The following is a 17,700-nucleotide window of genomic DNA, read 5'->3' on the forward strand; positions in this document are numbered from 1 at the left end:
ATGGCCAGCATAGCATCGACTGTGTGTAGTGTATGTACAGCACAAGTAACGTAAATAAAGCGCACGTGAAGTGGGCGGGAAAAAATAGATTCAGTGTTGATGAACATTGAGCGGCAAAAGGTAAGCCTACAGTAGAAGATGTCTAAACTTTTACAATTATTTATTTTTAAAAGAATAAACCTAATTTTACGGGATGCTGAGGTGAAACCGCTGCTAAAGACGGCAAAAATTCAGGTTTATTGAATTGGTTAGCCGTACACAAGATGGTGTCTCAAAAACTAGCGAGCTCTCTAACTCTCTAGGTAACGTTAACGTAATATTCTCGGGTGTCATTGGCGCGTTCCGGTTTGGTGCCTATCTAGTCAGCATTTTGGAAGACAATAAAAACATCTGAACGGTGCCTATTAAGGCTGTCTAGGTCGACAGCTTACTGTATGTTTTGAGACAAACTCAGAGCCTAATAAATAAACAAATCTAGCATTAGGCCTTTGTACTTTGAAAACCTGTAACTTACTCAAGTACAACATGTGGAAATTTCTTATGTTACTGTTTGATGAATGACTACATCATGTAACGTTATGCATGGCATAAACGCAAATAAGTTTCAACTCACGGTCTCCCATGACGACGTGTATTTTCTCAGACACAGCACACATCACGATGTTTTATTCCCAACTCTTCGTCTCTAAACGAGGCACACTAGCCAAGATCTGGCTTGCAGCCCACTGGGAGAAGAAAATAACCAAAGCACATGTGTTTGAATGTGACCTGGAGGCTACCATCAAGGAAATCCTATCCCCCCAGGCAAGATTCACCTCATTAATCCACATATTGACACTAAACCAGCTAACTAATAAAGCTAGAATTAAGTGTAAAGCTAAACTAGAAAAAGTAAAATAAGAATTTTGTGTGTGTGATCTAACTCTGTGATTCATTACCAGATTAAAATAGGCCTGCGAACGTCAGGTCACCTTCTTTTAGGAGTCGTCCGGATATACTCGAAGAAGACCAGATACCTTCTCACAGACTGCAGTGATGCGTTGGTCAAAATTAAAGTGGCTTTCCGGCCAGGTAAATGCAGCCTGTTGGATCTGTGAATGAGTAAACACTGCACTGGATGAGCACTGCAACTCTAATGATATTTCTTTTTTGTCCATAGGACAGACAGACCTGCCCAATGATGCGATGGAGGCCACCTTAAAAACTATCACTCTACCGGAAGACTTCACTGACTTTGAAACTCAGCTGCCTGATCTCAAGTATTGTGTTTATCTACAGCACTCGATCACAGCTCTTCAGACACATTTATTCTGATGTACTAGTGTTTTTATGACCTATTTGGCATTCTATGTCTCACCCAGGACCATTGATGTGGTAGACCACTTCTCTTTGAATCAATGCCGCACTGAAGATATTACTCTCAAAGAGAACTTTGGGAACCACTTTCTCAACATTGAGGGAATAGGTATCAACTCTGAATTAAAAATTAAAACAAAGTAGTTTTTACATAGTTTATGCAAAACCATTCATGTCTCTGTATTTATTCAGAAGGGGAGGAAATCCAGTCTTATCAAGGATTGTTTGATCAGAGTTTCAGTGTCCATGGCGACTGCTTTGGTGACGAGGAAATGGCTGTTGACCTCATCGGTGAGTTCATCACACTTAATATTCATGCTTTACATGCTAATGAAATGTCAGCAGAATAAAGAAGTTTTTTTTTTTAAAGGTAACACGAAATCAGAAATTACTCTCTTTTTTTTTTTTGTAATGCAGCATGTTTTTCAAATGAATTTTTTCATACACAATATACTGTATAAGTCCCCGTCCTAAACTGCGTTTTAGTTTAGAAACGGAGAATTAAAACAAATACGATCTCCGTCCACACCAGCGTTTTAGCTGCGTATTAGAATTGATCTCCGTCCACATTAAAACGACTGAAAACGCGGATCACGTGACCATTCACCAACACTGGGCATGCGCGTGCCGGTGTAAACACAACTTCATTGATAAAATTATCCCACCATGCGCTGGTTCTTCCCGGGTTAACCCAAAACTGACGCTCCATGTACGGTCGATACCGCCGCTGCACACGGGAATTGTCACAGATCGCTGGAATAATAGCTTGCCTCCGGCGCATGTAGGCAGTTATAGCATTGTAAAATGCAGAATTTACTTGCACAACAGCTGCTAGCAAAGCTATACGCCATGACTGATGACACCCAATCATAGAGCCGAGCCTCTACTACGTCATCGTTTCTAAAGTCCTCTGTTTTGGGTCTCCGTTTTAGTGTGGACGGGAGGTGCAAACGTAGCAAAAGGTCTCCGTTTTTAAACTAAAACGCAGTAGTGTGGACGGGGCCTAAGACAAGAGTTACCATTAATGTAATAGAGATTACTGCATAGGGTTGCCAACTGTCCCGAATTAGCCGGGACGTCCCGTATTTTGGGTCTAATTTATTTGTCCCGTACGGGACCTCCCTTGTCCCGATTAAATAGACTGCTATACGCTGATCTAACCACTGACTGATACAACAGCAACATGACACTTGAGAATGATCACGACACCGCATCATCCAATCACAACCCACACTCACGCGCATCAGAACATACGAATAACAAATTCTAAATCGAGAATTAATTATTCTTTTGTTGACAAATTATTGTTTGATTTGCGAACCAAATCTTCTGCTATCTGGTCGCTCCCGGTTTGATCCGGAGATTCCGGACTCGCGCTAACGGCAAATCCCTTTCACTGTCCGGCCGGGTTTTGATTTCGGCAAATCAGTTTTGGTGAATTCAAACAACGTGATTATTGTTCATGAGTCCAACATCCAGCCACGCAAGAAAACATGAAATCTTCCTGAGGGAAAGTATGCTATTACTTTCTTTAATTTCTTTAAAATGTAGTGTATAATGTTACAAAAGCTTTCTATTTCAGATAAATGCTATTATTTTGAACTATGGTTTGTGTGTAATGTGACTCTTTTGTGTGACCTTAAAATTCGTTTTAGAATTAAATTGTACATAAATAGGTTAAGCAAAACAAATGTGTTTATATCTGAGAAAATTTTAAACGCATACGAACCTGAAATTGACTGTGTGATACAGTACAAATATTTTGAGTGTCCCTTATTTTCTTGTAAAGAACCATGATTGTCCCGCATTTTTCTTTTCTGAAGTTGGCAACCCTATTACTGCAATGATAGCAAATAATTAAATATTTCAAAAAAATTTGGATATATTGAAATGCCTTTTTGTTTCAAGTATGGTTTAAAGGTGAATTGTATAATGAAGTGACTTTTGAGAAGTGGCTATTTTTATACGATTGACTACTGACTATTTTAATTTTTAAACATGTTTGGGAAACATGGCTATCTCATATTACCCTGGAAATCCAGAGTTCTCGCGAGAGCACAAGTTGAATTTGCTCAGCGAGTTTATTCTGGCGTTGAGTAATTATGCTCATTAAATATGCTCTTGTATCCGAGCTGCACCAATCACATCAGGGTATCTGATATAGGCGGGCCAGAGGCGAGCTAAACAGAAGACGACAGCGCTGTGACGTCGAAGTCATTAGTAAACATTGCAAGATGGCTATGGATGAACACCAGTTGTTTGAAACGGCTTTGGCCGCTACAATGAACGAGTTAGACTTGGCTTTTTATCAAAAAGAGGAACAGAAGACGCCGCTCAAATCGTTCCTTTGCAAGAAGGGCGTTTTTGCTGTTTTGCCGACCGGATACGGCAAGAGTCTAATCTACCAATTAGCTCCGCTGGCAGCTAAGCATATGGGGCTTGTTGTGATTGGTTGTAGTGTTATCCAATTGCGTGCAGTGAGATTTTCAGATTTTCTTGGTGCCGCCCCTCGAGCTGGCCGATTTTCATTAGTTGATGCCAGACCATTAATCTTTCAGATTTAGGTCTGGATTTCCAGGCTAATCTCATATGGCTCAGTTTGGGCATTATGTGTTGAGCATGGATTCGAGTCCCTTGCGTTTTTGTGCATTTGGGTGCATTTGATTTTGTACAAACACATTTGCCTAATTTTTGTCTTTATTAAAAACCTTAATATAACCTCATCACCTTCCCACTTCTCTGAGTTCAATATTTGTTTCCTTCTCTTTGTTTGTGGTCTGTCAAGATTTTATAGCGAGTAATACTGAGGATGCTCTGATGCCGGATTTGTGTGAGGACACTCTTGCATTACCAGCTACACCTCCTCCAACTGCTGTCAGTGCAGGTAATGATGTTACTTTTTGTTTTAAGTATTTGCATTACATTATATGTTACCCTTTGAAAGAGATGAGCCAGCAGCCATGTTGTTGATTTATGGCTTATCTTAATATTTCATTCTCGTTAGCTGTTAGGAATAAGTAAATGTTCTGGCATGGTGTCAGTGGATATATGCAATAAAAAGTCATATTTATTGGCTTGGTAAAAAGTCTTTACATTGCCAAAGTATTAATAAACTTAAAATACAGCAAGCCTTTCTGCAAGCTACTCTGCTCTGATTGGCAGACACCTCAGTCTGTTGTGATTGGTCTACAGCACACAGCGCGCGTGTCGAAAACAAAAATGCCCATTGCCATAAAAACGTCAGCTCTGCTTGTCCTGAGGCTTCCTTCACCGTAAACTAAACATAGTAATGAACAATGACGTCAATTTTACTAGGGCTGTACTGTCCTAGTCGATTAGTCGATTAGTTGGTCGATACGTTCTGGTTCGACCAAAATTCTGATTGGTCGATTTTCTGCCGCGTTTATTTCATCAGTTTTGCCGCGCTGAGGCGCGCTCATTTCATCAGGTGGAAAGCACTAACTGCTAATGGGGGTGTTTTCAGAATACCCTTGTTTCACTGTAACAGTCTGTCTTCAAAACACCCCCCTTGTTTTCACCTTTTTTGGATTAGTCCAACCCAAGAGAGAGCGTCGAGCGTAGAAGGTTTGATGCTGAATATTATTTATTTAATTGTGAGAGCGTTTAATAGTCAGTCCTCTTCTAACATGTCAACAACAAAGAAATCGACAGTGTGGCAGCATTTTGTTAAAATTGATAACAGGAAAAAGGTCGAATGCAAAGTTTGCAAGCAACAGTTTTCCACAGCTTGACGACAAACATGACATATCATCTACTGTAAAAGTGGTAAGCTCACTTGTCTGCGTTAGCTTGCCCTGTCTGTTTTGAGTAAGCTATGAACATATCAAAATTAGCATATTTCAATGTTTTAGTGTGATAACCTAAATTTTTTATTTTTTATTTGGAGCCTAATGCGCAATTGCGCTGTGCTGTTGGTTGTGTTAGTTTTGAGCCTAGGATGCTTTATTTTTCAGTTATGCACTTTATTTCGTTTCTGCTCTTGATCTGGTTTGTTTAATAAATATTCTTTTTTTATTAAAGTGGACGTGCCTTTTGTGTTTATTAAGAGTAAAAGCTTTAAGTTAATAGTCTATTCGTGTCTCAGCTGCGAAGCTAACGTTAAGCTCATCAGCCTCGCTCGGTGCGAGGACATGCACGGTGAAATGATAGTGTCTGACTAATAATAACTTATTATTATAACATATGACAAAAATAATTGTCTAAATTATGTTGCATATTCCTCAACAGTTCTTGTGATGATATCACTAGTTGACAACATAGTACTATTTTCGGGAATCATAAGCTATGATATTGCGCAGGTGCACGTGATGCAGAGCTGACAGACTCAAGTGTCAGACTCATTTAAGTGCAAAATAATTAGGTCAAAAACGATTTAATATACTGCAAATAGCCTACTAGTTGTTTATGTTTATTTATAATTCATTTAGGCGGACAACAAGGCTACCAAGTACTGCCCACAGTGCACATCTAATTAATTTAACGTTTTTTTTTCTAACGTCATTTTTAGTCGATTTTAGTCGATTTTTAGTCGAAAATTTCAGGACTTCAGTCGACCAAGATTTTCTTTGGTTGAGTACAGCCCTAAATTTTACCATATCAATCCGAACGCGAGTCCGATGATGAAACACTGGAAGAACTAGTTATTCAACCCGAACCTCCATCGCAAGGACAACTCGAACAGGACGTTCTCAGTGATACACTACTCAGTTTGAGGTACATTATGAGATGTTGCGACAGTAACTCCTCACCATAAGCATTAACGTGCATATCCATCAACAAACCGATTATTTTACTTGTACTTACCGAGTATTTTTCTAATTTATTGCAGTGAACACGTGGAAACAGTGCAAGCCAAGCTTTAAACGTTGGTAAAACAAATCTTGCTGCATGCTTAATCTTTACTCAAAAGTAGTGAGAACGACAGACGATCTGCATTAATAGACACAGTTTTAGGTAATAGTGGCCCACAACTGATTAGCAGAAGTATTTCAGTAAGACAGTATTTTGAACACCATCTTTCAAGAGCAAGCGGTTTGCGAATCCTGCATTGAACTCCGAGATTTGAGAAGAAGTCATCAGTAAAATAAAGGGAACACAGCAAAAGTTTAGGATTACACTGCTATTGTATCGTGGTAAAGATGAATTTTATCCACTGATTCTTCACATGCTCGTCCTTGGGCAGTGAAAAAACACTGGCTTTACCTTCACATTATAGAGCACAGCGTCTTCTCGACATGATGCTATCCAGTATCCACAGGAATCAGCTGCTGGTTTGTATGGCAAGCCATTTTATCATTTAACAGCTAGACTGGATATGTGTTGCAGATATCTGTAATTCAGTTTTGCCTAGTCAAAAAGAACATTTCAGATATCCGCAACTACATTCTTCCTATCCATAACTGTCATTTCAGATATCCACAAAGACATTCTTCCTAGGACAAATGACGTCACTTTTTCCATTCATTTGTATGGGGTTTCAGCAATTCAGTTGCAGATATCTACTATGTGAATTACGGATATCTGCAATTGAATTGTAGATATCTGTAATTCTAGTTTGAGATATCTTCAATTTGATTCTGACTAGTCATAACTCCAGTTCAAGATATCTTTAATTCACCCCAATTCAAGATATCTACATGTTCCTTTACAGATATCTTAAATTAAGTTTTGACTAGGCGAAATTATGTTGTAGATATCTGTAACTGGAGTTATGACTAGTCAAAATGGCATTGTAGATATCTCAAACTGGAGTTAGGGATAGTCATAATTTAATTGTAGATATCTATTATCAAGTTATAGATATCTTGAAATGAATTTTGATTAGAGATATCTGAAATTTGAGATATCTGTAACTTTCATTCTGCCTAGTCAAAATGTAATTACAGATATCTTGCATTAGAGTTTTGACTAGGCCAAATGACGTTGCAGATATCTGTATGCAAATTAGGCCCGCATCACACTTTAGGCGGGAGCAGAGCGTGTTGTTCAAATCATCAAATCACATAGAACCTGTTAACTGTTAACTTGTAATTAGCACTGATTAGCACCATGTCGGAGCAACCAGAGTTTTTAATCGTCTTTTTAATGCTGTTAGATACTGTTTCAAACTGAAAAAATTAAATAAAAAATAAGAACTAATCTGAACTAAGAACTTTTTTTCTCATCTAAGGAAGTTAATGTTATTGTACTTCCATGGCAAGAATAGCATGCATGCCAGCATCTTTATTAAAGTGAATTAGTGTGAATCTCTTTCACGCATAAATCTTACAGCAACAATAACCTACGTAATTTTAAGCATGATCATAAACATAGCATTGCAACATTTTTTTTTTGTATATAAAAAACATTTTCTGGTGTTTTTTTCGATTACAGTCAACGCCATGACTGCTTCTTTCTTCTTCCTTTCATAGAAATAAGGAAATGAACCCACTTCTTCTTTGATTATGGCGGGGAGGGGAAATGGATATCTAAAATAGAGCAACGTCATGCACAATAATTTGCACTAGTCATAATGACGTTTGAGATATCTTTAACTTTCATTCTGCCTAGTCAAAACTGAATTACAGATATCTGCAATTGTCATTTAAGATGTGTGACGAGTTGAATGTCGTTTTCAATTACTTCATTGCAGATATCTGTAATTCAGTTTTGCCTAGTCAAAACTGAATTACAGATATCTCTATCTGTCGTTTCGACTAGTCAGAATTACGTTACAGATATCTTGAATGACAATTCCACCTATCCAAAATGTAATTACGACTAGTCAGAAAGACATTGTTGATATCTACAATGTTAATTCCGGATAGTCAAAATTAGCTTTTAAATGTTAAAATGGCTTGCCATAGGTTTGAGGTTCAAGTTTTCCCTGGTGTCTGCGTGCGCAATAAGTGTACGGGCGAAATGCTAATGTTCCGTCTTGACGTCACAACGAAACGGCTTATGACTGGTTTGAAAAACGATTCATTTCGTTGACTCAGAGTCGACTCTTACTTTTGAAAGACAATAACTTTACATAAACGATGCACTTTCAGATTTTAAACTTTGCAGGATGTTTTCATTCACTTAGAGCTATGTTATACACTACATGAAAGGTCATTTTCAAAAATCCATAATAGGGGCACTTTCGTACCTGACCTGATTATAATATAATATCTGATTGGTTATTTGGGTGTACAGTAACAATCTTAACATTGATCAATCAAGCAATTTTCCTTCTGTTCCAACATGAACATTTACCACTGTGTCATTCTCTTAAAGAGCCGGAGTCTGTGAAACCAGGACTTTCCTGTTTAAAGGGTAGGAGCAGTCCAGCCTTGACTGAGACCACTTTCTTGGTAAATGCAGAGGAAGGTTTCGCTCTTGCACCTGTTGCTGTCACACGTGAGTGTTAACTTCTCTGGAGAATATTATGATCAGTAGTATTTACCTTTGCTTCAAATTGGTTGACCTTGTTCACTTTTGAACTGTTAAAGCGATAGTTCACCCAAAATTCTGTCATCATTTACTCAACCTCATGTCCTTCCTAAACTATATGACTTGCTTTATTTTGTGGAACATAAAGGAAGAGATTTTGTGTCCATACAATGGAAGTCAATGGTCACCAAAACTGTTTGGTTACCAACATTATTTAGAAATATCTTTTTTGTGTTCTGCAGAAGACTGAAAGTCACACAGGTTTGAAATGGCACAGGAGTGAGTAAATGATTTTCATTTTTGGGTGAAAAATCCCTTTATTGTTGGGGTTTTAACTGGTCTCATGAAGCCACTTGAGGGTGCTGTTGACAACCAAGAATAAAAATATACATCATAAGTTTTGTAGGCCAGATCATGGCAATGAATCAGCTGCTGCAGTGTGTACACAGTGCACAACATGTAGATTTTCTGTGTTCAAGGAATATCATGATGACCTGCTATGTTTGCCAAAAGCTGTAGTATGCAACCAGAGTAATATAAACCACAGTTTTGCATAATATTATAAATTTTTGATGGCAACTAAAAACCACTCACTGCATTAAAGGAGAACTCCGGTCAATTTTAACATTGAGCTCATTTTTTTGTAAATTTGGAGTGCTGTCAATACAGAGAACAACGACAAAAATCGGTGTTGCTTACACCGTGTTATCCTCTTTTTAAAATTTGCACCCTGTTGACTTCAAGGGGGCAAGTTTTAAGCCTTTTAAAACTTTTAGCCTCTTAACATCCTTGATGTGTCATTACAAGTGCACAGGTCATGTGAGTGATTCCTTCAGAGTGAACACAAGTGAATCTGACTGCAGTAGATGTGAAAGATATGAATAAAAATGATGTTTATTCAGCCAGCGCACATACCTGTATTTTCTTCCTGTTTTTGGTTGAAGGCCACAGTAGTCGATTGTCGAGTTCACGCGCGTGATAACCTATGCGCGTGAACTCGACAATCGACTACTGTGGCCCCATTGAAGTCAACAGGGTGCAAATTTTAAAAAGAGGATAACACGGTGTAGGCAACACCGATTTTTGTCGTTGTTCTCTGTACTGACAGCACTCCAAATTTACAAAAAAATGAGCTCAATGTTAAAATTGACCGGAGTTCTCCTTTAACCATGTAACTTAGTGAGTTTTAAATGTTTCCACTGGCTAATTTTAGCATTATATACTACATACTGCTCAATAATGAGTACGCTGATATTCCATTCTGAATCTAGGTCACAAATTTGCTAATAATTGCAATTCACATCAGACTAATGGAAAGTTCAAACATGTGTTCAGCATCTCCAACAAGGAAAAGAATGACGAGGAAGAGGAAGCTGGTCATTGACCGGTCAAAGGAACTAACTGACGATGCCATCAGAGTTCAACTGGCTGACTCCTCTGACCTTTTAACCCCGTTGGAGATAGCCCCGCCCACTCGGCAGCTCATGGAGTGGAGGGCGAATGGAGGGGTGAAGCAGCTCTTCTCGAGTTTTTGCCTTCCAATCTTACACCCTGACTTAAAGCAGGTATTGCACACCCTTTCAGAAATGGCAGCAAAGCTCAGCTGAAGTGCACAGATGTCATTATACTCTCAGTGTAGCATTAAGGCAGTGCATTATAGGAAAGCTTCCTCTCCCTCTATTTCCTCTAGCTGTTCCCTTGTGACACATCACCTAGGAGACAGGGCTTGAAGGGAGGAGCGAGACAGCAGGCTGACCCCGAGGAGATGAGAGAGCAAACTAGAGAGGGTAGGAAATCACATTGCTTCAGACAGAAACAGAGTTGATGAGTTTGACTTAGTTTGCCAATGAATAATAAATAGTTTGCCAATAATTTACTCACCCTCATGTCGTTCCAAAGCATGACTTTCTTTCTTCTGTGAAACATAAAAGAAGATATTTTGAAGAATGTTCACAGTTTGTGACCATCGACTTCCATTGACTAGACAAGAAAAAAAAGTCTTAGAGGTTAGGAATGACATGAAGGTGGGTGAATGATCACAAAATTTTCATTTTTGGGCAAACTATCCCTTAACAGCTAATGCCATTGCTGTATCATGGTAGCAGAAAGTCTCTCAGTGAAATTGACTTGAATATTGAAATTAATTTGATCCCAAGTCTTCAGAAGTCATATGACTGCATCCTAGCACTGCCTTCTCAAAGCCTTTCTTGTGTGTTGCGAACACACAAGGAGAGCAAGATATTCAGGGAATAATGACTTGTATTGTAAGTCTGCACATTGTGCAAAATGTTGTTGTGCTCCATGGAAGAAAGTAAGTTTAGAATGGCATGAAGGTGAAATCTCAGCTAAACTTATTACTGTGTGTATACCTGTAGCGGTCTGGGACAACACTGCTGAGCCGGTGCTGGAAGACTGGAGTTTGCAGCAAGAGTCTGTTGGACAGGATCAAGCAGATAATGCAAACACTACTGTAGAAACTTCTGTCATTCATCCAGAACCCCGTCCTTCCTGGAACACCACCAGTGTAAGAACTACACATGCACTTGATGAGCCTTGACTTAAAGAAGTCAAAATTCAAGAAGTCACAGACCCTGTTTATTTTTTTTATTCAAGTTCTTGGTCTTATTTTGAATGATTCATTGATGCAAGTTCATAATGTTTCATCAGAATAGAGCTCCACCTCTGAAAACAACGTTTGACCATTCTTTCACCCTTTTGGTCACAGGAGGAGAGTAGGTTGGAGGTGTCGTATCCAGAGCCTGTCTCTGAGATCTCCATGTTTGGTCATTCATCTGTAGAGATGAGGGAAACCCCACTGGTGACACGGACACAGGTAGTGCTAAACACTCAACCACACCCAAAACACAATTTGTCTCTTCAACACGACCACATGTACTGATTATTAACTTTTACCCGCCATTGGCGGAATTTTGTGTCATTTATGTCACAACGCTAGACCCCCCCCCAATTTTAGCCATTAATTATAATCATTCAGCATTACAGTATAAATGAAAGCTGTCAATTTTAACATTTATTAGGCTTTAAAAAAATAACATCTTTTAAATTAGGTTAACTTAAAACAATTTTCACATAAACCCATTATAATACATGTCACATATACATGTGCCCTTTAATATATCAGGGCATTTTTTTGTTTTGGCCCAGTCAGACTGGGTCAGTCCCATGGTCATTAGGCAGCGACCCAATTTTCTTTAGAAATTTGACCAAATATATATAATAAATTTGCTTTTAAAAACCAAGTAAATATATTTTTAAAAATGTTTTTCCAATTCTCTAACACAAATGACGCTTCTAACCTCACCATCTTTCTCCTTTCTCTTTCTCCTCACATCAGTATCCATTTTTTATTTATACAGTTTAGTGTTACAGGGACAGAGCACATTAATAAACATTTATGTCAGTGTGCCAGTTTAGCCAACTTGGCTAATTTTCAGCTGTAGTCCCTGGGCAGGTGTAATGTCAGATAAAATACATTAAAACAAATCAACAATACTTATACATACAGCAGGGCCATTCAATTAGCTTAATTCGAGGGCCGGATTATCAAATCGAAAAGTTGAGGTGGGCCGGTGGGTTGGTTTGGGGGTTTAGCTTATTTATTAAAACATAACAGTTTCAATAAATAAGTTAAAGTAACCCTAAACAAGTATGGTATTTACTTGGAAATGTGGTACCCAACAGTATGCAGATATGTAAAACCATAAGAATGATTCATTCACGAATGATTGGTAGGCTATCGCTGGTTCAGTCGACATAAATTCGGGACACATATAATAACTGCTGAAATATTCGCACGTAAAACGTTTCTCAGGTCAATCGGAGCGAGTATCAAACTAAATTAGCGGCATCGCCAGGAAAAGAGGAGGGAGGTTGGTGCCGTCGGGCCGGATGGAGATGATTGGCGGGCCGCATTTGGATAGCCCTGACATACAGTATACCACATTTCATAAGAATACATAAAGTACATTAAAACAAGGACAGCAAAACATAAAACAAGGCAAAGCATGCTTCAGGTGAATTGAAATGGCTACAAAGTATGGGCATCTTCCCTGCTACACACAGCAATCAAAACTGGTCCCGTGCCGTACTTGTTGCGCAGGGTCCTGTGAATGCAGACCTCTACTTACAGCCTTTCCTGTGAAAAATTAACCAATGAGAATCTGAGAGGTGGATCCAATGCTTTCGTTACATCTGAATTTGCTGTATTTGCACTTAATTTCAGATTTATTAGGTTCTTTTAAAACCAAAAAAACTTTTAATAACCTTTAAAACCGATCATAAAAATTACCTGTCAAACGATCTGAGCGATCCTTTATGGCTCTTATTATGTTACTCAGTGCAGCTGAGATGGTTTATTCCAGGACACTATTATATTATAGTCATAAAATGCAAGCATTTCCATTTTTGTATGTCTATCCTCCCGGCGAGCGATTAAAACTTTACTGTGGTTGTTGTTCAAATGTTGTAACTTCACATATTTCATAGAACGTATGTAGGAATGCCAATAAAAAATATATATTTTTAAAGAAAATAATACTTTTATTCAGCAAGGATGCATTAAATCAAACAAGACTTTTATAATGTTACTAAAGATTTCTATTTCAAATACATGCTGTTCTTTTGAACTTTCTACTTATCAAAGAATCCTGAAAAAAAGTGTGGTTTCCACAGAAATATTAAGCATCACAACTGTTTTTAGCACTGATAATAACATTTCAAATGTTTCTTGAGCACTAAATCAGCATATTAGAAGGATTTCTGAAGGATCACATGACACTGAAGACTGGAGTAATGCAATATTTCAAAATATTACAGTTTTTACTGTATTTTTGATTAAAGCAGCCATTAGAGATTTTTTTTTCCCCCATGAAATGATGTATATCTTGAATGTAATATAACAATTTTTATATCATCAGTAATGTTATTGAAAAAAACACATGAAAGGATAACACTTTATCAGTAGAGAGTTTATGTGTTCATAGGTGTGTGTGTGTGTGTGTGTGTGTGTGTGTGTGTGTGTGTGTGTGTGTGTGTGTGTGTGTGTGTGTGTGTGTGTGTGTGTGTGTGTGTGTGTGTGTGTGTGTGTGTGTGTGTGTGTGTGTGTGTGTGTGTGTGTGACTGTAGAACTTTTGACCTCTTACTTTTTGTCTGCAGTCAGCTCTGAACAGCCAGGATGTGGAGGATAAGAGACTGACCAGTCGAGCACATGACCTCCTCCAGGCCCTCAAAGTAAGAAACAATCAAAAGCTGTAGATGAGGATTTTGGAGTGAAGAATTAAGAGAATGAGAAATTGAATGTATGGGTGCTGATGAGAACAGTGGGCTTAAAGGGATAGTTCACTTTGAAATTAAATTTTGGTATGTTTTAGCTTACCTCAAGGGCATCCAAGATGTAGGTGTCTTTTTTTCCGCAGTAGTTTCAATTTTGATATTTTTAGGTCAAACCGTTCTTGTCTGTCAGTCATTTAATGCAGGTCTGTGGTCACTATCTGAAAGAGCATGCACAGAGAAGTCCTAATTAAAGACTGGTGCATAGATATATACACTACATGTCGCTTAAAGACATTCGTTCCAATGAACTGCCGTAGACAAGGCGACATCTAGTGTATATATCTATGCACCAGTCTGTGCACACGTCACACACCAGGATGCGCGCGCGCCCTCAGATCACTTGGACGTGGCTGTGTATAAGAGGTAAAAACTATATAAATACTGTTCGTTTTCTCACACAAACCGCTCGTTTCGTGTCTTAGGCCATCAATGTCTACTTACGATGGGGAATTGTTTAATTTGGACGATGGGGAATTGTTTTAATTTGGACTTGTGCATGCTCTTTGAGACAGTGACCACAGACCTGCATTATATGACTGACAGACAAGAACGGTTTGACCTAAAAATATCAAAATTTAAACTACTGCGGAAAAAAAGACACCTACATCTTGGATGCCCTTGAGGTAAGCTAAAACATACCAAAATTTTATTTCAAAGTGAACTATCCCTTTAAGACACACACTGCCAGTAATATGACACTCTGTTCACAGTAGAAACGCTAGGCCGCATTTAAGCACTTTTGTCATATATGAAATATGTTCTGAATAGGATAATATGAAATATAATCTGTGTAGGACTGTGTAGGCTGTATGACTTAAAGATCTTGTGTGGTCCAAGAGACATGGTGATTAATTTCACAGTATGTAGTCTCAAGATGACACATCCACAGACCGCTGTTCACTGACTGTCGGATGTATGTAACACACAAACATGGCAGGGTTTGTCTGAAAGCACTAGTTCCAGCAACTTGTGGGTGTTGGGGTGAACCAGCCTGCCTATAGACCTTATGTAGCCCCGCCCCTTTTCAGCGCTGCACTCGTTGTCTTTTGACTTCCGGTCTGTATTTTCACAGCGATCTTGTGTATTTATGAATGAATGGCTCGTTTTAAAATCTTCCCGGCCTACTGACATTTGTTAAGACATCTGCTTTAAACATTTCAATCCTCATGATAACTTTCGTTAACTTTACATTAAGTAAATCCACTTCAAAAGCTAATTACTCCTGGACAGAAATGCCATAGAAATATACAGAGCGACCGCAAAAACGGAAGTTCAAAGACAATATTATAAAGATGGCGGCGCCTCGTTTCTCTGGCGCATAAGGTCTATAAAGTTGTTATATCAAGATACTTGGTTGATACAGTGACATCTGTGGTGAAAGAACAACCAATCACTGTATTTGTAGAATTGTATATTATGTTATGTTTTGTTCCCTAAAAACATTTATGTTTTTTTATATTTAAGTAGATGTTTTCTAATGTTTTTTTCTCTCTAAGTGGATGGTGGGAACTATATCAATGGTATGCTGCTTTAGTGCTCTCTTTTAGGATTGTACATTGAACAACATATTATAATAATATTTATTTAATCATAATTTATCATTTTTTGGGACTTGAATATTTCTAGTGTATTGAATACCATTAGGTTTAAATCTCTGTATAAAAAGACGAATTTAATTTTTATTTTTTTTTATTTTTTTACAAATGTGTTTTGTTACAAACACAACTCTGCCTGGCATTTATTTGTGAACCGCTTTCTGTGCATTTGTAAATCGCCTCACGCATCTGTGGCTCTTTAAACACTTCTAGCATCGACATGCAGACAAATCCACAAATAAGTGGACTCCACCCACCGTTTACTCAAGCCAATCAGATAACGGCCACATTGAGCTGACCAATCGTAACACGTTCTCACGACAACCAATCACGGTAGGGCTTTACACATCAGCTCAATGTGGCCGTTAATGCTCATTTTATTTATTTGGGAATTTTATAATTTTTTGTGAAACTCTTTACATTTATTTGTGGATCTTAATCTATTTATTTGGAATAATGCAACAATTCTAACCCCATATTTGATTGCTCTCCAAAACAAAATCTATAAAGATTCCTTTCAAAATGGCTGACCCTTCTGAAAGTCACTATATATAATTTGGATACTTGATAGTGGATATATGCATGTTTTAGGTTTGAACTTGCACTAACTTCTCCTTTCTCTTCAGAGACAAGACTCTTCTCTCAATGCCGTGTACAGTCTTCACGCTTTATGTGAGAGCAGCAGTCGTTCATACGTGGCAGCCATGTTTTTCTGCTTGCTGGTGTTAAAGAAACAACAACTTCTCGACCTGCACCAGAGCGCCCCCTACAGTGACATCATCGCCACACCTGGGCCTCTCTTTCACTCCCCCTAGAACAGATAGCCATGAAGCAATAGAGGGGAAAACATGAGGCTTTGACTCGTTTAAGGGCTTTGTTTTTGTGTCGTTCATGTTCTTGGATGGAAACAAATTTGATGAATTTCTGTTTTTTAAAAAATGTAAACAGTGTTATGAATCCCTGTGCTAAAACAATGAAATGCATCTGCATAGTGTCATACTGTTTGCAATATATAATATATTGTTCTCAGATCTATATGAGCTGGCTAAATCGTAGCGTAAAGCAGCACAGTGAATTGTCTGCATCAAATGATCATTAATTTGATTGTTTCAGTTTAACCAATTTAATGATCTGAGTAAATTGACCAATATTTGTTCATTACTGAAAAGTGAGTTGCAATGGCTTGAAAGTCGAGCATGAATAGTTATTAGTCTTTTCTTCCTACAGTTTAATGTAGTAATAGTTATGTTTTAAAAACAGTTCTGCTCTGTGTTGGTTATTTTCTTTTCACCGAATCCTTATAAACCATTAAATGTATAAATCAAATAAATATTGCAAAACTAAAAGGAAAAACAAAGTCCTTTACGCTTTCTCATGTTGTTACAAACCATGACATGCTTTCACAAACACTAAAGGAGAAGTTTAGCAGATTGCTCTTTTAAAATGGCAGTGAATGGGGACTGATGCTATATTGAGTGCTGAGAAAAATAGCATCATATAAAAGTAGATACGACTCTAATCTTATTATAAGATAAGATAATCTTATCTGTCTCTGCAGCTCCCTTAGCATTACTGGATAGTGGTGTTTACTGCATGTGCACTTAACCCTATAAAGCCTACTGTATCATATTTAATAAATTAATTTAAGGCCTCTAAATTATCAGTATGATCAAAACTTTGCTGAAAATCTGTTGTACACAATCTACTACATGCCTTCAATTAAAAGGCCTTTTACAATTATACTAGCAACGTCCCACTTTAGGTCGTGGTTCATATGTCTTTTTGCTGTGGAATCTTACCGATTTTTATAAAGCAAATGAAGGAATCTCTTTTATATTGTTAGTAATATTCAAAGATGAACATTTACTGGACTGAAGAAACTTTGGTTTACTTGATTATCCATTCGTTATTTTTTTATAGAGAAATTATGATAAAAAATACAATACATTAGTCTTTTGAGGAA

At 37.9% G+C, this 17,700-nt stretch overlaps 1 protein-coding gene across 1 annotated transcript; it reads left to right on the forward strand.

The window, feature by feature from the left end:
• The first annotated feature begins 20 nt into the window (after window positions 1–20).
• Window positions 21–17,070, forward strand: rad21l1 (RAD21 cohesin complex component like 1). Its single transcript, XM_079897808.1, has 14 exons — window positions 21–120; window positions 644–804; window positions 942–1,071; window positions 1,160–1,259; window positions 1,362–1,465; window positions 1,552–1,647; window positions 4,142–4,240; window positions 8,635–8,757; window positions 10,126–10,355; window positions 10,481–10,577; window positions 11,166–11,314; window positions 11,516–11,623; window positions 13,966–14,040; window positions 16,364–17,070. Exons 2-14 carry the CDS (start codon window positions 661–663, stop codon window positions 16,550–16,552), a joined length of 1,644 nt encoding a protein of 547 aa, XP_079753934.1. The 5' UTR covers window positions 21–120; window positions 644–660; the 3' UTR covers window positions 16,553–17,070.
• Window positions 17,071–17,700: the final 630 nt, after the last annotated feature.

This window comes from Squalius cephalus (assembly GCF_949319135.1).
Source record: "Squalius cephalus genome assembly, chromosome: 16".
NCBI classification, from domain to species: domain Eukaryota; kingdom Metazoa; phylum Chordata; class Actinopteri; order Cypriniformes; family Leuciscidae; genus Squalius; species Squalius cephalus.